A 24,417-nucleotide genomic window follows, 5' to 3' on the forward strand; every position below is an offset into this window, starting at 1 on the left:
GTAAATATTTTGTTTTTATATATGAATTGTTCGCGTTTTTTCATCTAAAAAAGCAAGATTAATTTCTTGGTGACCTAATATGTAGATGCAGTAATAATAGAATGTCTGCCTCTCTTGCTTCCACAACTGTATTAACTACTTCACCTAAATCTAGGTTGCTGTAATAATATTTTTCTTATTTTCTGGTGCCTGTTTTATCAGTTCTTGTGATAGAAAAGCTAAATCAGCTTTATTTTCTTCCAGTCCCAAGAAAGTATTCCTTTTATGAGGAAATGGAATGTGTTTGTTTTTATGGCTTTTCATATAGATGTATTTGTCTGATCATCTTTCAGGGGATTTTCTTAGGTTTCCATCTTTGTACAACTTGAAAAGTGTTGGAGGATTATTCTTTCTTTCCTCTTAAATTATTTGTTAATGATTCCTGAATTTGGGTAGTAGCAGGGTCTTTGGTTGGTACATTTGGAAGAATTATGTTTTACGGTCTCTTGATAAGACATTAAATATCTCCAGAAATTTATAAGCTGCCCTTCTGAAATGTTATCTCTTTCTCTGCAGCTTTTAGAAGTTTCCTTGTGCATTTGGCTGTCTTAAACTCCAGTGCAGAACGTGTGACTTGTTTCGGAAGCGGAATAAGACCTCAAATTATATGACAATGCCCATCTACTTAAGTTAATTTAATTATCCACACACAATGCTACCTTTTACTTTTCCTGTTGTGTTAGTCACTCCTGGCTTTTGTTTAGATTCACTTGATTAAAGGCAAGACTCTGGTTTCTTTAGAAAAGTGTCCCAGCCAAAACCTGGCAAGCACTAGTTCTGGAAAGTGACAGCTATCAAATAAGTAAATGCTGTTCTATTGTGATAGATTTGTGTGATCATAGTGCATTGAATATTGCAGAAACCATCTAAAGGAATAAAGGTATAACTTCCAAATATTGTTTCACTGGGCCTTTGAAAACATGGGTAATGAATATACCCAAAACAAAATTTGAAGTTGGATTTTACATATTTTAACATGATTATGAAACCTGAAGTGTACAAACAAATCAACAGTATAGTACTTGTATGGTTATGAAAGACAAACACCTACATATTTATGGATAGCATATTTTGAAACTAGTGTCATTGTAGTTGTAGTTTTAGGTTTCAAGTTTAATGTTTTTTTTAATTACTGGATGGAACTATATAAAACACTATGCATGTGAAATTAGACTAATAATACATATATGATGCAATAGATTTAGATAGAATGCATCTTTTGGTTTACATAGTTAATATTAGCTCTTGTATGTTGCCATCATATGATTGTAGTCAGCTGACTTTGGTATGAAGGTATAGATCTCTCTTTCTGATAAATAGCAACATATAAGAAATGGGGATCTGCCATAATGCTTGGGAAGTAAGTTTATGTGTTGCGTACCTGTGGTTTATACTATACCAGTCAAACTAATTCACTTGAATTTAGACCTAGAATTCCAACCCAAATCTAATATACCTGAAGTGTTCATATGATAATCAGTTGCTTTTAAGAAGTTCATTGCAATGTGCATTCCTCTCATTCTGTTTTTCATGGAACACTCCATGTGATATCCATGGCCCTGTAATAAAGAGTCTGATCAACTGTACTTGCTGTGTAATGCTGGCTGAGTTTTGCAGTATCATGCATACATCTTTGGACAACTGTATTTAAAGTGAGTGTATGATGTGCAAGAGCTTGAATAATAGGCATATATCCAAGTGTAGTAACTACGGAATTAACTTTACTATTTTTTCTGGTTGATGACAGTCTAACTGGGTTTATTTTCAGTTTTAGAACATTGTAAATGGAATGCTACATCAGTTGCTTTTGCAATCCCTCCCTCAAACAATTACCTTTAATGTCTTGAAAACATCTACCTTAACATGAGACATAGGGAAGCTGTTTTCAAGTTCTGTTGTTCACACCATGCTTTCAGTTAGTGCAGTGTCTATTTTTATGTCTTCATAGCTTTTTATTTGACTTGCTTTGTGAAACAGTGTGATCTTGTGATATGAAATAGTGTGGTTTCAAAAGTTGTATATTTTGAGTCCAGTTTTGTCATTCTACTTCCTCTATATACAGTGACATGTGTAATAATGAGAACCTGCATTTTTTAACTTGACTTTGACTTTTTCCTAAACACAACAAATTCTCTCTTCCAAACAGTAAGTTCTAGTAAATTTAGAAACATATACAGACTATAAGATATGCATTTTACAGTGTCATTTTCACCTACATATAATACATTATGACCATCAACAGCTTTCAAATATTCACATATCTTCAGTGCATCAATGACAAAGTAATTTTTATTGTGGTTCAAATGTTGGCATTGTTAATGTTTCATAATTTTCCTTTTCATTTTATGAAAACTTATGAGCAGTAGTTTGAATGTACAAATAAATTTTGTCTTTTTAATGGAATTTAAAATAGGTTGACTAAATAGCTATTCTGTGCCAAGAAGTAACAGAATGTTCTCTCTGAAACTAGATCTACAGCTTACAACTGGTTCCAGTATTTCTGTTGAGGTTTCATTTATCAGATCGTGCTACTTGTCCAAAACATTAGATAACTGTAGTATTTGATCCTTTCCTGCCATATTTGTAAGTTTATTGCATAAAAAAATCATTGTAAAGTTTGACTCTTTGAATCACTTTTGTTTTTTCAGCTGGTCATTTGAATGCACTAAAACTAAACTGTGATATATATACTTTCTGCTACAGTAATGTCATTAACGTTGGCTAAACTGACTTTCATTTAACTGTTTGACAACTGACATTAATGGGATTATTGAATTGAGAATACATTTTTGTTCATTTAGTTAACAAACTTTACACAGAGACCAGACAATGAGTTCTATACTTTTTTATTAAATAAAGTTATATGTAGACCCTCAGCAATTTGCAACTGTCAAGGGTTTAGATTTATGTTTATACAAGATCTTTCAAATATGATTATGTTTATTTTGTTTATGAAAGCTGAATACAATTTTCAGTGACAATAAATTGTTTCTTTGTGTGCACTGTTTTCAGTTCTCTTTTGTATCTTATTTTGCTTTGCCATATAATTTTGCTGCCACTTGTTTCAGTGACAAAATACCTTCATGGATAATTTGTTCCATATTCTTGATAGGTATGTGTGTTCTATTGTGTTAGGCAAACTTGTATTTGTTTGTGATTACTATTAGTTCTTCAAAAAATGTCTGAAAAAGACAATATGAAATTTCGAGCAGAATAAAGACACAACCTACCTCATTGAAATCTTTGTTCAAAAGAAAGAAATGGTGGAAGGAATGTTAGAAAGGCTGAGAAAACCACTAGGGGGACATTCTGAGCTTCCGATTGGTTATTCATGTCATATATAGAAGTAAGTGTTTATGAGGGAGCATTATAATCTACAGTTTGATATCAAATTATTGACGTAAATGCATGAAATAGTAATTCAATAAAATTTTGAATGCGAGTCAATAAACGAGATGACGTGGCCTTTCACCTGTGATCCGTATCGAAAGGGTTAAACAAATATTACTATCTACAAGCCACTAAAACCACTCTCTCTCTCTAATCATCCTCTGACTTACTGTTTTCACTGACTTTGTCCTTAACTGATTCTTCATTCTAACTAATTTCTTCTTGATTATTGTTAGGTGAGCCCATCTTGTTAGTATTAGTGCTCATAGTTACAGCTGCCATATTTTATGCTTCATTCTCAATACACATGTTGCCGTTTCTGTTTAATCAATGACAATTTCACATATCTATTCCTGTGTTTGAAACTTCCACAATATGTGAAAAACATGACAAATATTAAAAACTTCTGATGTAAAAAAATAGCTACAAATTGCAACAACTTTACAGTGATTTCAGTTACATACAGTAGTCCCAGGCATGATAGTACCTTGGCTATAGCAAATTGGATCTAGAAACCTCCCATCTAAGAGTACAGGATTACGCCTAAATGACAATATGAAAACCAAAAACTGACTAAGTTAGACTTCTTTAATGTGGAGCCATGTTAAAAATAGCTGTCAAGTAGCCTGTAGAGTAATAAGACATTTCATTCTTTCATCATTAGCTAATAACAATGCAACAAAAAGGAAATAATTTCAAGAAACAATACTTATTGCCATAACACACCTCAGTAATGTATTTTTAACTGAAGAATTTTGAAATTTGTCTTCTTCAACCATAATAATTAGAAATTAGATTAAGCTGTTGCATATAAAGAAAAAAATTTTTATAAAAAAATTAAGAATTTTTTTGAAAAACACATTTTGGTAATTTTGCAGAAGCTTTATCCAACTGACGGATATAGTTTTTTTAAAGGACCATATACTTAACCTATACAGTATTGCTTAGTATGTTGGGGATGGGTTGAGAAAAAAATGGCTACTGCATTCAATCTGTTACTTTATGATGCTTACAAGTAACTGCCAAAGTTGAGTTATAGCCTTATTTGAGCACCTAATTGTCATTATCGAGTGTTTCAGAGCTTCTATAACAGTAATATTATTCTGTTCTTCTACCACACATATTTTTATCTGGAAATAATAAAAAGGAAAACTACTAATTAGCAGTGAGCTCCGTTTATAAGCATATATAATTGGCATATTACATAAATAAAAGTTTCATTTCTGGTCACTAGATTGCAGCACAAATTGTTCTTATATAACAACCATTTGTGACTTCATTGCACAAACATGATACCGGCCAAAAAAGTTTCAGTAAATATATATATATATAAAAAAAGAAAGAATAATCCAAATTAATATTTGCAGTTTCAAGGAGGTCAAGTATTTATGCAATTAACAGATATGTGTACATATTAGTGACGTCTGAGTTTAAAAACACCAGTTTCTTAATTATCAAACAATACATTATATAGCAGTCTACTTTTCTTCAAATTTTCAGTGGGGCCAAACCTAGCAGTTGTGTGTGTGTGTATGTATGGTATCATATTTCATGGCCTTTGATCTATATGATGTTCTCCCTATTAATAGAGATGGCCCAAGCATGTGGGGGAGTTGATTGTATGCACATGCAGTGAGTTGGGATGAAATTGGAAGGCGTGGGTTTTATAAATATCCCCTTAATGTTGGTCCGGTACTTCGGGGTACTGGTACCATCATGGAGGAACCATTCCGGCTTCACTGGCCCCCAATATAATCAAAATTAGAGAAACTGACAAAACTGATATGATATTAAGAATATATATTTCTATTGAATTATAAAAATAAAACAAATGTTCACTTATCAACCTACTTCAATGAAATTATTTTGTTTAAAAAGGGGAAACAAGCGATAAACAAAAATTGCAAAAATTAAGTATGATGTAGGGATGGCAATGTCAAAAAGTACGGAATACTCTAAACCATACAGAAATTACATAAGTAACCAGTAAGTACTGAGTCAATCTTGCAAGCTTATGGGTATTAGCCACTGTAAGACTATATAGCACTATTCAGTTTAAAGGCTTTTAGTCAAACCTGAATTCATGCAACTGATGGAAATTCAACATTTAGTTGTATATAAAAGTTATTCTTGGAAAGATTTGGCTATTTACATAGTGATTTTAGTATGGTTTTGTGTATTTATCAATACCTTGTTTCTATACTTCTTCGGATTGTCATCCTTACATCTTAATTTTTGGAAATATTTTTTTTATTACTTGTAAATTTTATGTTGTGTGAGAGAAAAGTTATGTGATAAAAATATTTTTTGGGCTTCTTCTTCCTTTCTGTTGGAATCTTTACAGTGTTTTTTCTTCATGCCTTGCTAAGTCTCTGTTACAAAGTGGTAGAAGTCAAAGGGATGACAACATGGCTGGTATTTGATCCTTTTCTAGAATCTTGTCTTTCACAATTACTTAGCTTGTATGGCAAGAGTGATAAATATGTTACTTAATAACATATGTTACTTACTAAAGTGAAGAGTACTTGCTCCTTGCTTTGACTGTTAGCATGTTAATGTAAGTAGAATTTCCAAAAAATGGGGTTTTGGGTTTAGTTTTTGAAAACCAGATATGGATTTTGTTTTGTTCTGTAGGAACCAAATTTTCATATAAAATTTATGCTCCAAGTGTTTAAAAGTTGTTACTGAATCTCTTCTATTTCAGTGACAATAACAATGACCTTCGACTTTCCAGTACAACAGTTTTTCTTTCTCTTGAATAATATTTCAATACATGCCCAATGAAATTTCTATTCTGGAAAATTCTTAACTATTAGCTGCAGTGCAGAATAGTTTGAAAATTATCTTAATGTTTTAACAAATATATCCAATTCATCTAAGTAGAGAAGACAAGGTGAGAATTGGTGTTGAAACAAATATCTGATTCTTATTATTTGAACATTCATAGCATCTATTTGATTTATACTTGAATATTCTTCAGATACTATTATTGAAATTTTGTTCATGTGAGATATGTCTATTGGGAATAAAGAAACAAAAGTATTGTTTATTGACTTAATTTAATTGGAACTTATTTATTAATAAAAGTGGTTCTTATAGAATATGTGTCCTTGGTGATTTCCAATTTCAAAACATAAGCAATAGACAAACCTATCACCATGCTTGTTGACTCTTTACCAGGCCACCATTATTTCATTTATGTGCACAAGTTATCGTTATCCAATCAGTGCAAAACAAAGATCGGAAGCAACACTTGAATTGATCATCTCAAAATAGAAATTTTTGTTTGAAAAATTCCCATTTAATAGCAGCTGTGCATACACAATTCCAAGACTTATCTTAATATTTTAATCAACATTCAAACACATCAATCATTCTGCTTCAAGTCCACATGTAAATAATATTCAAAACTTTCTCAGCTCGTGAAGAGTAAGAGAACTTGACAGTAAATGTTTGCATAAATGTTTCTACCATTGTATTGGATGAATTATCGTAATGTAACAAACTGGTGTACAAGTTGTTTTAAATTGGCAGTAAAGTTTCAAGAACAACCTTGCACTATTCTTAGCTTCTGTATAAATAAAATCATAGAATTATAACTTCAGAGGTTTAAATGTTTTATCACAGTCACTGATTGGTATTCAATAATGAATTGATTCAGAGAAATTATTTTAGTTGTTATTGCATGAATTAAAGTTTGTTATTGCAATTTTAGTTACTGAAAACCTTGATAGGGGTGTCTTTCATTATTCTTAGATGATTAATGAAAGAGTTACATTTAGCAAAAATCAGATCCCTTTTTTCCTTCTTTTCACTTTTACGCTATTATCTCTACTTGTTTTTATTCAGAGATGTACAGAGCTTCACTTCTGTTTGTTTTAAAGTTTAACCCTATCACTACAGGTTTTCCTGTCATCAGGGGTCAAAGGGCATGTCATCACATTTGTAGACTTACATTCAGAATTTTATTGAACTATTATTTTATGAATGTACGTCAATAAGTTTGGTATCAAACTGTAGATTATAATTCAAATTTTAATGTTATATATTAGTTAATTTCTCAATTTAAAAGGAAACCTTAAAACAAAATTCCTAAATATTGATTTTTGTGTGTCACTTGGTATGTTGAATGCAGCTTTGGTTCAAATTAGAAGTTTGTGATGTCAAAATACAAAACCTGTAGTTTATTACAAATTAGAAGCTTGAACTACCAATACTGTCAAGGTAGTATAAAAAAAGAACCTCCTATCCTTTCTATTTGCTGAAATATCACTATATTAACTAATCACCCACCTCTTTCATTTTTTGGAAATACTTCCTTACGTGTACCTGCTTTGCTTTATTATGTGTTTATAACCAATCAAAAGCTCAGAATTTCTCTCATTTGGTTTTCTTAGCCCATTCAAGGTGTCTATTAATCATTAATTAACTATTAATTAGTCTTTCTCTTTTAAAATTTTGAGGGAAGGGGTAAGAGAAAATGATGTTCAAAAAACCCGATAAATTACATTGGAATTCTGTGATATTGGTTAAGTAATTTATTATTATTTTGTTTTACATTCTTTACATGCGAGATTTGGTAAGGCTTAGCATATAAGGTATGGCAAGTGAGTACAATTCTTTACCATCATAAGTAGTAGAGATCATTGATTTCTGTATATTTATTTTTACTGTTCTATGTTTTAAGAAAAAAAACAACTGAAATTTAAGAATTTTTTGTAAATAGTAATAATATTTACATATGTAATGTATTATAAACAAAATGTGACTGTCTTTTACAACAAAACACTAGAACAAAGCCAAGACAGATCACTTTGTAAATGCCAGTTTTATGCTATTGGATATGGTAACATGAGATGCAAATATGCTGTGATTGCAACTTCTGCAATGTTAGTTGGAAATGGTTGAAAGGTCAATAAAATAAAAATAATTAATATAAATAGATTTAAGCTATTTAGAATAAACATTTGTGGTTTCATATTACAATTTGTGTTCATTATAGAATGAAAAAAAGCATAACTTAAACCTTATTTCCTAATTTTTTGTGGCAGTTATGAGGTTGGTCAAATCGACCAAACTCATACAGAGATAAGATAGAGAAAATAACAGATAAAATATAAAGTTTTTCTAAAAGAACATTTGCTTTTATCTGTATTTTGTTAGGAGGTTATAGAGATTTTGCACATGAGATAGTCAAAATTCAAAAAAAATGCATGAACAAATCTTTAATTAAAAAATCTTAAAACTTACTTAAAAAATCTGATATTTTGTGTACAAAAGCCTTGTTATTTTTAATGATAATCTGCCAAATTGCATAAAGATACGGATATTGTATTAATAATTATAGTATGAAAACTATGACAAGCACAAAATGGTTACAATGACTGTCTCTAGGACTTAGTCTGTAGTGTAAGTCATCAAAAATGCCAGAAATAAAATTATTTTATTGGGTTTTCCAACTTAACATACATATATCTAATGCAGTGAATAAAGTGAGCATTCCTTCAATAAATGTGTAAATTTGTATAAAAATTTTGAATAATGTAGCTTCAATATTTTTGCACTATACCAGAATATTCCAATCCATTGAGTGCAAACTAATTATCAATCAATGCCACTTTACAAGCTCTATTGATTATGGAATACGTAATCATCCCTTGATCATTTCAATGTAAAATGATGAAATAAGTGAAATAAAACAACTGGATACATGTTATAAAGAGAATGTTCCAGACTATATACAATGTGAATAAGTTGAATCTTTAAGAAACTAAGAACTAAAAATGTAACAAAAACACACTGAAATAAAATATTCTGTTTTTTGTTGTTTTTTTCACGAACAAATGTAAGTATTACGTTTCTTATCAATTCACGTACAAGAAATTCAGGAGAAATTGTTTATCTATCTATTACTGAAGTCTTATATATAATTAATAATAAATTAATAATTAATACAAATTCCAAAATGGTTTATTTTATGAGTTACTTAGCATGTTTTAAGGATGAGGCAGATTATTTTTGTAGTTTAGTAGGTATTTTGTCCAGTGGATGTTTATGTATAGGAAAAAGTGCAGAACGACTTAGAATGTCAGACTTTTCTCTTAATGTTTTTTTTAATAATAATCTACCAGTTTTGTGACTTCAAAGGTCACTGTTCAGGAAATAGTTTTACTGAGAATCTATAGTAAAAAACATACAAATACTGTTTTTCAACTAAACATAGATAATCGAAATTAAAAAGACATACTTTCCAAATGTACAGACATATAATACAGTCCATGTATAAATTAAGTACATTACAAATGTTCAAAAATAAATAAAATCTGCCAATATACTTTTCTTTTTAAATGAAAATCTTATTCTAATTGTTTTTTTCTTATTACTTGAAGTCAAAGTCACTCTAGTAGAAGAAATTAATAGAAAAAAGCCTGATAATAGGGTGTTTTATTATTTCTACAGGTGAATCTTATTGATGTTTCGGTTATATACACGCATATATTTTTTTTAATACCATGCTTAGCCAACCTATTCACCTTCAGATGGTGATTATCAATAACTTCTAATCTAAACAAGATTTCTGCATAATCAGAACTAAATATTAACTCAGTAATGTATAAAACTAATTCATTAAACCATTTTTATTAGGAGTTTATTGTTATAAAACAACTTATTATTAGAAGGTATTGATTCCTCACCAGTAAATGTTTAATAAATAATCAACTGTACCAGCTTCTTATTATTGCATGTACACCCTGTAAAAATAGCTACCCTGCCTAACTTTACTTTGTATGTATTGTAGAAAAGTACCATTTTCAGGGGTTTGGATTAAAGGGTGATTGAAATTAGTATTAAAATGTATTTTTTGTGGAATTTCTTTATTTCTGTAGACTTGAGTTTTTTTCAGTTTTTTCTTTATTATTTACAGATAGAAAATTATATATTCAAAACAAAAACCATGCAGAACAACACAACAGAAATTCAAGGTTTGTATGGAAGTTTTAATATAAATATAAGAGTTGCTATAGTTTGTACAGGCTTGAAAAACCTTGAATTTTGAGAAAATGTCCTGAATGTAGAACATATTTTATAGTTTGATATATAAACTTTTTCTAATAGGTATTTCATAAATAAAATAGAAAAACCAAATTTCAGCGGGTTTCTTGCCAACGAATAGGATGTGCTTAAATCTGTGGCTACACATTTCAGATTTATCCATTCTCTTATTCTCATATTATTATCATTATATACTTGAGTCACTTGATCTTTTGAGACATGAGTGGATATGTGATTAACACAAAGTTGCTGACACAGTTTAGCTGAGCCCAAGGCCAGTAAAAATGATAGGCATGAGGTCATCTACTGCTATTGCAACTGAGTGATTGTCGTTTCCAAAATGGGCAAGAACACCTTGAAGTTACATACAAAAGAAATGAACACAAAGAAACCAAAAATCCATGTGCCACTGAAATTATGCTAACTTCACTTGAACTGTAAATATGGACATTGAAAAACTTGGGAGGGAATTGTAATGCTTTATCCTTGCTGCTATACAACCAAGTGTAGTAAGTGATAGTTAAACATGTGGTCAGTTTGTTTGGAAAACTGATAAAAAATTATATTCTGCAGACAGAAATTTTATCAACATTTGAAAACAATTTCAGCACACTATTCATATAAATCAAATTAAACTGTAGGTAAGTTGTTCTAGCTTATTATTCCTGACAACAGTATTGCTTCAATATTTACATGTGGTGAGAGTTAAACAGCTTATCTGTGTGGGTTTTGCTATGCAGAATACTTCAAAGAGCTACTGATGGATCAAATTAAAGAATATTTTATGATTTTGTTTCCCTAAACTTTGAACAAAAAAATTCAAAGAAAGCAGATAGACTTACAGTTGCATTTTAATAATTGTTTCTATTGATTTATATGGTACTTTAAGTAATTAATTTTTTTATTAATTGTCAGTTTCGAGAATTCTGGAAAGTGAGTATGAATCCTAGAAAAAGGTGTTAAAATTTCTTTTGTAAAATCTGTGAATCGTGGTGATATAAACACAAATGAATATTATATGAATTATTGTTTCTGTAAACTGCTCTTTTTTTTAGACAAAATGATTTATATGAAAAAAACAAAACTGCTAAATGAGTTACTTTATTTCTGTCAAATTTGAAAAATGTTTACTCCATATTTGCAAGATTTTATCTGGCCTGTTATTTGTGATTTTCAGTTTTATATGTTTTTGAATGGTTAAACTATGAAATAATTGCTGTATTTTGTGTAAATAATTTTGTGCAAAGCAGAATGGTACTGAGCAATGAAATCTATGTTTTGGGTGTTGTTTGTAGACCTAGTAGTGTTGAAATTTGCTTTGAATGATTAACTTATGAATTGCACTTTTGTTTTTTATCTTTCTAGAACCACATGTACTAGACCTTTCCTTAGTAGGCAAAAAAAAGTTAAATGAAAACACTTCACCTGCCCTAACCAGTAAGGATCTACTCCTTTCTTCTAAAACTTGCCAACAGAGTCCTAAGTCTACTTCTAAGAAACTAACTACAGAAGAGGCATCAGGTGATGATTCCAAGTCTGTCTCACTGAGTGAATCTGGGAGCTCTAACTTAGTGACTGATAAGAATAACATCTGCTCTGTAAAGGATGAGAAAGTAGAATCAGTTTCAAATATGAGTCAAGACAGTTTTTGTGGTATCCAGAATAAGTTAGAGGAGGACTTGAAAAATAAAACGATACAGAATAAAAAAAGTGAAATTCAACATGTTCTTTTAGATAATGAAAATGATAGTTTTAGTACTGATAGAAATGAGACAGGACAATTTGTGTCAGAAACTTTAGAAGAAGATATCTCTATTACAAATAATGAGTCTAGCCAGACTGTTTCAGAAATCTTAAATGATAATACTGCCCTTGACAATGACATATCAGTTTCAAAGTCTTCAAATCAAGCTGTTTCTCTAACCAAGAATGAATTGAATCAATCTATCCCAAAAATTATAAATAAAGGTGATTTTTTTCCCCAAAATGACTCGGAACATCTTTTCCAAGAACATGAAAATGATTTGCTTACTAAAAGTGACTCAAGTCAGCCTGTACCAAAAACTGACCAAGGTATTGTATTTCCTGCCAAAAATAAACACCATGCTGATGTAAAGAATACAAAAAATAATACTTCCCTTACTACATATGAACATTTAGTTCCACAGGGTAAGAAATTATGTGTTACTCCTACTAAGACAAATCATTCTGTTACTAACAATAGCAAAGACAATCCAACAGTCAACAAAGCAAACGATGAAACAGTAAAAGAAACAGTAGGGAAGAAAAAGGAATACCAATTTCACATGCAACCAGAACATACAGTAGATGGTAAACAAGGGAAGAAGCAGTACAAGTGTGACATATGTGCAGGAATTTACCGACACGCTTTCAGTCTCAAAAGGCACTTCTTGAGGAACCACATCAATTACAAGTACTTGTCAGATTCAGATATTGCAAATTGTAACATCAATGTGAATTCTTTGAAAGAAGATCAAAAGACATCTGCTGGAAAATCTGTGAATCAGAAAATTGAAACATTGGGAGCTAGAAGTGAAGAAAATAAGGAGAGTGTAGTTTCAACTTCGGAAGACATGGTTGGATTGTATCGTTGTCACTTATGTCGACAGTTATTCGATACCAGAGGTGACCTTAAAAGTCATGTCACTAACCACCCAGCAGTTCCTAGTCAGAAAAGTTTCTCATGCCCTGATTGTGATATGACATTCACACACAAGCAGAACTTGGTGCGTCATTCATCTGTTCATGCTGAAGTTAAAGTCTTTGAATGCAGTTTCTGTTTCAAAAAGTTCCGTACGGCTGAAAAGTTGCAGAAACATGAGACTTTACATAAAGGAGGAAAAACGGTAATTTGTAATTATTGTAATGGTTTGTTTGCTTTGGAAAAATCATTAAAAAAACATATCATGAAATTCCACAAGGAACATATATTCTCGTGTGATAAGTGCCCAAGAAATTTCACAACCAAAGTCTCACTTGAGAAACATCAAAGTGTAAAACATAATGCAAACATCTCAGTAGAGCAGCCTCTAAAGATTTGTAATGAAGAGGTAGCAGAGGGTGGAGAGAAGAGGAACTCTAGAATTTATTCTGAAGGTAATATTGAAAGCCTATTAGTAAATGCTTCTATGGCAGGGATTCAAGTTTCTTGCACCGTTTGTAAAAAACAGTTCAGTTCATATGTAAATATGTGTCGCCATCGACGTCTTGCTCATCAGTATATCCCAAGAGGAAAGCAAGGCAAGAATAAGTATGGAAAACCTATTGTGCAAAATTCTAGTGCCTTGCAGGATAGTAGTTGTGCACTTTCTGAAGCAGAGTTTTTCTTGACAATAGCTGAAAAAATTTCAGAGAACCTAATACATTTTGTGGATGGAAAATCTTCACAAATTCACGATGGTACTAAAAAGTCTCCCAGCAAATATAAAATGGCTGTTAAAAACAAGGTGTTATGGACAAACTACAATTTTCCTTCAGGTTTCGACTTCAGTAGAAATGAGGAGGTGCCAGAAGAGATTGACAAGTCACAACCAAGAAGAACAGAACCAGAAATACTTCCTGAAGAATGCAACATTTTAAAAGCAATTGGATTGAAACAGGAGTGTGATGAATATGGAGAGGGAAATGAAATATCTGGAATGGATAACTTCTCGGAAGAATCTGGACCAATGTCAGATGAGGAACTTGTGATGAACAAAAGTAAAACACAAGAGATAACCGAATCTTCAGTGAAAAGTACTGTTATGGAAGGAAATATCACATACATATGTAAAACTTGTGGGGAGAGATTTGCTTCCTTGAAAATAATAGAAGATCATAAGTTAAACAACCATCCAAATGTTTTCTGCACACATATTGAAGTTGAAGGAGAGAAGGAAATTCCTCCTGAGATTTGCTATCACCTATGTAGCCCTGTAGGAAAACTGAGAAGCTGTGTGGTCCCACCTTTAACATCCACAGATAATTCCAAACTTCATTGTACTAAGTGTCAAGGGACATTTGACTCTGTTCCAGATCTTCACCTCCACATTTTAGAGTGTGGTGGAGACAAGAGTTTCATTAGGTATAGTCAAAAAATTAACAAACTATATAAAAACAAAATTAGGAAGAGGAGAAAGTATGGAAAGGGTATCCAGACATATCTTGATGAATATCTTTGTACATCAAGTTATCAGAAAAAGCCCAAAAAGATTGAAAAATCCAAGAAACCCATGTGGGAGCTAAGATACACTAAAAAATCATCCCAACATATGAAAACAATAAGCAGTGACCAGAATGATATATTTACCTGTGATGGTTGTGATATAAAGTTCAATTACTTTGCAGCATTCCAGCGACATAAGCGAGGATGTCCATTAAAGATTGCATTAGAAGTAAACAGCACAGATTCAAATTTATCTTTAACTAATACAAAAACATTAAGCCAAAGGCATAGTTGTCGTCGCTGTGGCAGAAGGTTCACCTATTTAGCTAGACTTAAGAAACACATTAAAAACAAATGTTATGGTAAGAAGAAGCAGGAATCAGTTACTGAGGTCAGCAAAAAGACTTCAGAAAATGTTATTGTGAACAAAACTGAAAAAAGTACAGCAAGCGTTTTGTTAGAGGAATGTGACCAGATAGCTTCTGAGGATAACAACACTGCAGATACAGAATGCAAAATTAATCAGGAAGTTAATGAATTAAAACATAAAGTAACTGAGTTAAGTACAACTAAAGAAGACCCTGGTGTTGACTTAGTAGTTTTTGAAAGTGATTCTCGCCAAGAAAAATGCCTGGATTTTGTTCAGCCTGAGACAGATATTTTAAAGACATCGATTGCCCAAAATATTGATTCCATCCCTCTGTTGTCAACTTGTGAAAATATAAGAAAATCCTCACGAAGGTGTAAAAAGCCTGGTCCTCTTGAGCAGCCAAAGATATCCCCAAGAAGAATCAAAGCAAAAAAGATAGAACAGGAGCAGTCTGATCCTTCAACCCTTCAGAATAGTGAAACAAGGGACTTATCAGAAAGCTTGGATACCTCAAATAAGGACACAAACCCCAAAAATATACTTGGAAATGTTGATAAATCCCAGGAAAAAGAACTTGTTTCAGAAAGTTCATGTGTAAATTGTGACACTTTCACTTCAGAGAATTTAAATTCCACGGATCAGGAAACATTCACTGAAAAATCAATGGAGGATTCTGTTCCTTCTTTTAATGAGAAGACTGATTCTGAGAAGCTAGATAATAATAATACAGCATTAGAGGTGAGCTTAAAGACAGAATCTCCATCTTTACCTAGTCTAAATCCTCCACCTCCAGTAATATTACACTCAACTCCAAAACTTTATCTGCCCATCAAGCCAGCATCTGCAACATCAATAAATCAAACGCACAAATGTTCTGTTTGTCGACGTACATTTTCCTACTTGGCAAACTACAGAAAACACATCAGAGATGTCTGTCCAGCTGCAAAAGAAGTGGAAGAAAAGAAGGATGTAAATCTGTTGAATTTACAAGGAAAAAAAGAAACTGAATTTGGTAGTGGAGTAAGTCCTTCGACCTTATCTGTGCGTGGTCAGATACAGAATTCTGTTCTAGGAATTCTTAGAGCACAAACAAAGCAACAAGAGATGATGAATATATCAAAAGAAGAGCAAAAATCTGCAACTTCACCACGCTTCCATACTTTTTCATGTAATATTTGTCACAAAATATTTTTCTCTTTTCTTAAACTGCTCCAACACAGCATGTCACACAAACTGTCTGTGGAGGCAGAGGAGGATAATAATGGCTTGCCTAAAAATCTGCAAGATAATTTGATCAGCTCTTTACATGATAGTGACCAAAAAACAGAAAACAGTAGTCAGATAGATTGCAGTAAAATTTCCGATCTCAGCAACTCTATTGATAAAGACAGTAGGTCACAAGTAGAATCTGTTAATGGTGAGATGTCACCAGGGACAAGTAGTGACATTGTGAGTCAGGAAAATGTACATGATGTTCAGAATCCAACAGTAGTAGACACAGCTACCTCAGAGAATACCAATTCTCTTTCAACAGCCAGTTGTGAACCTCTTGAAGTCAAGGCAGAAAACAGTGGTGAAGGCAGTTTGAAGAGAATCTCACCAGGAAGGCCACCAGGGTCCAAAAAGAATAAGGGAAAAACTGTTGCAAGTACTAGTAAAAGAAAATTCTCGCTGCGTAAAGATGACAAACAAGAAGAAACTGCTAGTGTTCAGGAAAGTTCTTTAACAGGACCTTCTTCATCTAAAAGACTGAGAAAATCAGTTAGGAATAAGTAGAGATACACTTGGTGGCAGCTTCAGTTCCCTACATTTATCAGTTGGTTCCATATATAGTTATAAAAAAAGACCCCACCAAAAGAATGTAGTAACTAGTCAGTTTCTGATGACTTGTATGTGTGTAGATGACATTCACAGGATAGATATGTGGTGATTTATAGATTTTTCTTCCAATTCATGTATATAATTATAAATAATAATAACAACTAAACTAGGCACATCCAAGACTAGTTTTAATAGGAAATTACATTGTGTGCCTTATTAAAAACTTTTTTCCAAGTCTTTACCTCAAGTGTTTTATGTCTGTGGAAGAGCAGTTAAATACAAACTTATGCTAGTGTAATGACTCATTGTGTGTGGCACAGTGGTAGTTTGACACAGAATGTTTTTTTTTATTACTTATTAATTGGTCTTCATACCTAAAGTTCAATAAAATGTTGGGTATCATTTCCTACTCTGTAATATGACAACTACTACAGTTTTGGAGCAACAGCTAAAATCGTAGTACTCTAGCATAATAAATTTGAATAGAAATTGTGAGCATTTCTATAAAACTATTTTTAAGAAACTTCGATCTCATCCCAAAGTTTTAGTATTGTGCGTTTCAGTTTGTATTGTGGAATAAGTCACTTGTTAGATAAATCAACATACTGAGTCAAACTTAAGATATTTAAGCCAAATCTTTAAAGTGTTGCAGAAACAAAGGCCTAATGTATTTCTTAGAAGTCAGTGTGTATGTAAGAATTAGTTTATTGTGGATTGTGTGCAGTAAAAGAACGTACATGAGTAAATGTTAGTTGTTGTTTTTTTAAATCAAATTAAGATATTCAGAATCAAAGATAAAGAACATTGAGATTATTAAGCAGAAACATTATGTAGCTTTAACTGGGTTAATAACTAGACAAAAGCACCAAGACAAATAAAAGCAATGGCACTAAATACTTCAGAGAAAAGTAATTTCACAAAATCATCCAGTACATAAAAGCCATTAAATTGGCTTCTAACTATACTTTGCTTCCAGGTTTATAGGATGGTTTTATCTTACCAGGAAATAGCTAATAGACATATTAACACTTTTGTTTGTGTTGTACAAAATAGAAAATCATGATTTTTTAAAACAAATCCAAGAATTGATAATAGTAATGAATGAATGTTTTTTGTTGTTTTTTTTTTCATATTGGTAAATTAAAATCTTACTATGGTTTTTAGAAGTTGGTTGATTTTAAACAAAACAATAATCTAATTCAAATAGAAGAATCACTTTTTTTTACGTTGTTAAAGTCTTATAGACTTTATTACTGACTAAAAAGGTTAGCATCACTTCTTTTTTTTATCTTTCTGATGCCTGAGTTACTGGGAATTACTAAAAGATTTGTACTTGTGCAGTTTGCTCATAATTCTATTAATACATTTTTGCTCTTGTATGTCATGTTTTGTGAAGGGTTTTTTAAGATGGACATAGTTATTGCATTATTTGTGATCATGTGTTTGCATATGGAATTGGTGGCTTGTGTAGGGTTCATTAAGGTGGATGGACATGCTAGTATGATTTCATACTGTTAGGGCAGACTCACTAATGGCTTCATTAAGGTAAATGTGGTTTATGTAGGCTTCATAATAGTGTACATATTTATTTAGGTTGAAATGTTACTTTGTGCTTAATTTACTGAGTTCAAAATGCTGCTTTTATGCCCTGTTGTAATAAATATTTTAGGGATTAATAATTTCCAAGTAATGTTAACCATTATAATATGGTACAGCAGTTGTGTTTATCTGTTAAAGTCAAGCACAAGATAGCACTTACATGTAATAATAGTTATTGCAAACATTTGTTTAAAATAATGCTCAAGAAACTAATCATTTTACTCAATAGATGTAAATATTAAAAGGTACTTTTGTTGATGAAACAGGCAGAAATTAATAGAAAAATGCTGTGATGAAAACAAAGGAAAATGGAAGTATAACAATCTAGATAAGGTGTCTGTTTTGTGTCTTCTATGAATGCCCCCAACAAGCATTACCAAACTTCTTGTGTCTTTTTTTCTATTAGTGTTAGTTTTCTTACACAGACATTGAAAGATGATCTATGATTAAATCACATAAAAGGTGCTTAGTTAATGCTTATAGAACACAAATCCTTGCTAATGTGTTGAGGAAACTTTCTAAAGTTGTTTGAACAGACTGATCTAGTTATACAAAAAAACAGTTAGCTATGTTAGTGATCTAAAAATTAGGCTAGTAAGTTGCTTTGGAAGTATTGAAAATGAGTATGGCCGACATTGTACTGTTTGATGTTTAAAAAAAGTTGCAAGTAATTTATTTCAAAACTCAACTGATACTGTTTTGGTGTATAGCAAGTATTGAAAGCATGATTGATACTATACTGATTTGAAACAGTATTTACAAGTATTGAAGGTCTAATAGTTCTGAGGTGAGAGTCGTAATCTTTACACTTGAACTGATGTACAACAGGAATATGAAAAGTGACAGTTGCTGTACTAATGTAAAACACAAGCTTCAAGGAATGGAAGCTTATCAGGTACTTTGATTATGTGTAAAAAAATGGGTAATTATTTATTGAGAGTTTGACTGTTACTATAGTCTGTTTCTAAAATAATTAATCTATTGCCTTACCTTGTCATCGTACCTATTTGAAAAGTTGCTCATAATTAGTTTGAGTATTTATAAATCATTATACAAGCTTACTATCGTATAATACATTGAATATTTTGCATTGTGTATTAAGAGTTGCTCATTATTTTCAAAAAAAATATATATGCGAGTCAAAATTTGAAGGAAAAACAGCAAGGCAATGGATTAGTGTGTTTATGAAAAAGATGTTTTTAATAAACGGCTATTTCTAGAATTAGTTTCTAGAATTTGTCTCCTCATATGATGCTTCCTGAAGGGACTTCCAATTTTATTGTATGTTAGAAAAACTTAAAATATTTAAAACAAATGGATATATGTAGAACAAGTTAAGTACATTATTCTGTATTTGTAACACTATACCATTGAAATTGGATTACGAGTGTTTAGCACTTGAAGTACTGTTTAAGTGGATTATTTGAATTATGTTAAGATGTGTGTATATATATGTTACTAGATTGTAGAAATGCATACATTTACGTGGTGATACTAATCTTTTATTTTACAAATTATATTCTCAAAATTAAAAATTTATGGTAAAGTTTGAAATATAGTTTGAAAAAAAAAAGAATTTTTAATGTATGTAAATTTGGGATTTTGGTAATGCTGCTCCATGAAGAAAGTGTGACTCAACAGTGAAGAAGCTGAGTTAAAATGTTCACTTTTTGTAAAAGTAGCCAATGAAGATAAGGAAGAAAATTTTTGTTCCACAGAGAGTTGAATAAGAAGACAAAAAAAAATCCCCATATGATAGCCTATTTACCATGAAAGACATTTCAACTTTACCCCGTTAGATAACACTACCTACTATTAAAGCAAGAAATTTAAAATTAGTACTATTCCAGGTTTTTGATAAACACTTTGTAATTGTTATTTTTCTTAATATATGGATATAAATTTTAAGTTATAATTAAATTATCAAATAAGTCAATAAAAAATGGTACTTGAGCATTTTTCACTGGGAAAACCTTAATGGATATGCTATCCAGATGATGATTTAGGTGTATCAAATGGTACTCGTCTAATTTATGTATGTATTACAAATCTTAAAGTTAACTGTACTAAACTTACACGTATCTTGCATAAACTTGTCCACAGTAGTTTTCAAATTATGAATGCACGAAGTCAATACATTTCCAGACATTCTTGCTTTAAAAGAAATTGTCATAAGCCAGATTTTCTGTTAACTTTGAAGAGTTTGTTAAATAACATCCATAAGTGAAAAGCAATAAAAATAAGCTTATGTTCAAACTGGAAAAACAGTTATTATATGCTTTTTAAAATAGGATAATTAGTGTTTTAACTTCAAAACAAAATGTATTCCCGCTTGCAGTCCAAAGCAATAAGACAACCTCTTACTTGAGATCTAAAGTTAACAAATTGTGTCTTCTGTTTCAAAGCAATATGATAAATTCCTGTGTAACCTTCAATGATTTTAAGAGCAAATCACTGGATAACAAGATAATATTTTTAGAACTACATATAACATTCTACTTAAGCCCCTGGCAATAAATTCGTTTATGCCTAACACTTCTTAAATTTTATAGGCAACACAAGTTGACCCATATAGTAACATAGAAGAATATATATATTTTGCAAGTTCAGATTTGTAGTTGTTTTTTTTTTTTTTTTGTGATTGTGTACAACAGCATTGAATTATTCAGTGAATGCAAATGAAAAATAAATGTTTTGTACATGCTTTGAAGATGAATGATTGCATGAAGAATAGAAGACTTGCAGCAATTTTTTCATAAATTAATAACTTGGATATTAAAGGTTTGAGTACCTGAAATAGTTTTTTTTTAATTTTTAGTTAATATGATGCTTAAAAATGTAGACAGTAAAAAAGTTGAAACAAAGCATCCAGATTTTAGACATTAATGTTTTATTTTTTTTAATATCAACATGTGATTTTTATATTATTTTCTTAAACTTGTTTAATGTGTGTTAGCTTAACTTGCTTTTCTGGTTTCTCTATTGTTGTTTAGACCAGTTCCATTTATATCATTTATGTGTGTGTGCTTACTGTATGGTATAACAGGAAAGTATTAAGGGACCTTTTTCTGTATAGTAATCTCTCTTCTATATCGAAGCATATTTTAGAATTCCAGTATTTACAGTAAAGTATGCACAGATCTGTAAAATATATAATAATAAAAAGATTAGGTTTGTTTAAATAAGAATTTGAGTGTTGTAGTTGTTCGTAAAAATTATTTTGAATGTTTTATATATGGAAAAGATGTCATAAATTGTGTGTAGAGTTCTATCTTTGATTCTTTGCCATTTTTGTAATACATGGCAGCAATAAATTGTTTTATGAATTTTCAAATTTTGTTTTCTGATGAGAAGAAAGCATTCATAGATAACAGATTTGTTTATTCAAAAGAGTGAACAAAAAAGGATGTAAACAAATTTTCTTCTTGCAGTAGGTTTTTTTTTTTCACTAGCTTTTAAGGAACAACTAAAGATCAGTGATTCACTGCCTGTAGAAATATGTTAAATAACAAATTAGACTTTATGGTGTGATGAAAAATTCAACTTTCTATGACTTAATCCACAATAATTTCCAGTATACTAAGCAAGTGGTAGTGGTCATCCTAACTGATGGTGTTCTTTTTTTTGTGAAAATAATTGAGGTTGGTTTTACAATTAATATTTCTAGCATGTAGGGCATCATAGTACAGTATAATTAAAGTTTTTGACTGTGCTCAGTGTTTCATGATTATGCTAATTAACAAATATTGATATAATCACAAATTTATTTGACCAGTTGTTTTAACTGTAAAAGGCAAATTGAGACAGTGGAGGTTATTGCAAGAATTTACTAGGAGTTGGTTCATAGTTTATTTATAACAGTAGTTTTGTACAATTCACACAGAATTGTTTTTATGTGGATTGCATTTGTAAGTCATCATTAAATTCTAAGGTCACGTGTGAGGATTGTACTTGTAGCTTACTTGGAATATTCCTGTTGAAGCCGTCCCCTTCGCTTGTGTATTCCAAGATATTTTTAAATACTGGTTCTCTGCTCTCTCTCTCTTCATTTTTTGTGTAGTGCTTCAATTATCCTCTTAATTTTCTGTTTTATTTGTAGCCTTTCAGACACACTGGTACCCTACAACAATACATATTATGCTATGACACAGTTGCTGGTTACAGAACTAAATAAGCTGGGCATGACTTATTGATAAGTACCCAGATAGTGATTCTGAGAATTCGTGGTTTGCGTCCCCTTTATCACTAAAACAAGCTATTTCGGGGTCGTGTGTGCACTATAAGTGATAATCAAATTTCATTATTCGGTCAAACAAGAATTGGCGCTAGTCTTCAGCTTAAAATATGGATAGCTGTGGGAAGATAACCCTTCCGTAGCTTTGTGAAAAAATATATATATATATATATATATATATATATATATATAATTGTGATAAAACTACTAAAATAGGGTTTGGTTTCCATATAACAATCTCCACTTCAAAGTACATAGGCTCGCAGTACCTGAACTTTATATTAAAAAAAAAAGTTAATAGATCATTTTTGTGATTTTTTAAAAAAAATATTAGTTACATAATTATCAGTACATGCAGATCAACCCTTTGCTCAGTTGGTAGAGTACAAGCCTGGTATCCTTCTCGTAAGAAACGCAAAAGCTAAATTGCCACGACAGTATTTTTATTTAAGGATTAAAACTTCAACACATTATTCTCAACTTTCTTACTAGGCTGATGCTCAATGGTGGCTTGTATGTGGGTAACCCCCTTTTGGAAAGTGTAGTGTTTTCCGAAGTCCACTTGTCTCTCTCAATACGATTATGACAACCCAAACTATAAGTTTGTTAAGCGTAATAGATAAATACATAATTTTCCTACATGTAATCAAATCTATGGTGAGTTTGATAAAGGGAAGAAAAAATTAATTATTTAAAAACCTAAGTTATTACATTTCTAATATTTCAAAAGTTTTCATCCTTAGTAAAGTTCAATATACATTATTATTATCTCTGTTTAGTAAATACACTTTAATCATAGTAGTGATTAAGTAAGTGAAACAATCTAGCTCAAATTATTTTTGGGCTTAGAATTTGCATAACCTTTTTTTATTTATAAGTATAGATACAATAATACATTGTTTCCCATTTTTGACATGCTTACCTTAATATCTATTTGATTGTTATGTGTGGTACTTTAAGATAGGCAAAAAGAATTTCCATATTTTTGTTACTTAATGCATGATCTATTAAAAATCCAAAAAACAATGTTTTAAAATCAGATTTTTGTGTATTTGATGGTAATTAACAATAATAAAAAGGCTTATTAAATCTCGGGTATGATTCTTTAAACTGTAACTTAGAGGGCTATATTTTTAAGCAAAGGCAAATGTTCAAAGAGTAATAATGTTATAAAACTAGCAGGAAAGTACTTATAGCTGCTCCTTCTGCTTCTTGCTAGTTTTATATGCAGTTATTTTATTATTTGTAAAAATTGCCTTTACATTTGCTTGAATTACGACGCAATCCATATGAGAGCTTAGTAAAATGGTACATTCTTCTATAAAAATAGTAAAAAAAAACAAGAGAAGTGAAAACAATACATTTAGGCTGAATTTGATATATATATATATATATACCAGAAGATGGCGCACTTCAAGTTCTGTAATTCTGTTTAATTTGTTTGACCCTCGACGTGGTGAGGGGACCTCCCAGGGAAGGTTCTGTATTTTTCAGTTACTTCCTCTGTGATCTAAACGTCCACCCACGTGTTTGACGTGCGTGGCGACCCGTAAAGGGGAGGAGAGGATCCTGGTGGTTGAGTGATGTCTGGGGCACTGCAACACACCACTTTGACCTTGAATTTCTGTAGACGGGTGGCTCCCCAGGGTCAATCGGCTGGTCCATTCGGGCTAGGGTCAACTGAGTACCAGTGTTAGGCTTTCTCAACGGGTGTTGTGGACATTATGTCTGATGCTGGTGTTTGGA

At 31.2% G+C, this 24,417-nt stretch overlaps 1 protein-coding gene across 3 annotated transcripts in view; it reads left to right on the plus strand.

Moving 5' to 3' along the window:
• The window catches only part of LOC106461082, a 55,420-nt gene extending 32,644 nt beyond the window's left edge, over positions 1-22,776 (plus strand). For all 3 annotated transcript variants that reach the window (XM_022387932.1, XM_022387934.1, XM_022387933.1), the window contains 2 exons: positions 10,355-10,412; positions 11,848-22,776. In XM_022387932.1, coding sequence (XP_022243640.1) covers positions 10,385-10,412; positions 11,848-16,793 — 4,974 coding nt within the window. In that variant the 5' untranslated portion in view covers positions 10,355-10,384 and the 3' untranslated portion in view covers positions 16,794-22,776. The remainder of the gene's footprint in view (positions 1-10,354; positions 10,413-11,847) is intronic.
• Positions 22,777-24,417: the final 1,641 nt, after the last annotated feature.

This window comes from Limulus polyphemus, unplaced genomic scaffold (genome assembly GCF_000517525.1).
Source record: "Limulus polyphemus unplaced genomic scaffold, Limulus_polyphemus-2.1.2 Scaffold893, whole genome shotgun sequence".
NCBI classification, from domain to species: domain Eukaryota; kingdom Metazoa; phylum Arthropoda; class Merostomata; order Xiphosura; family Limulidae; genus Limulus; species Limulus polyphemus.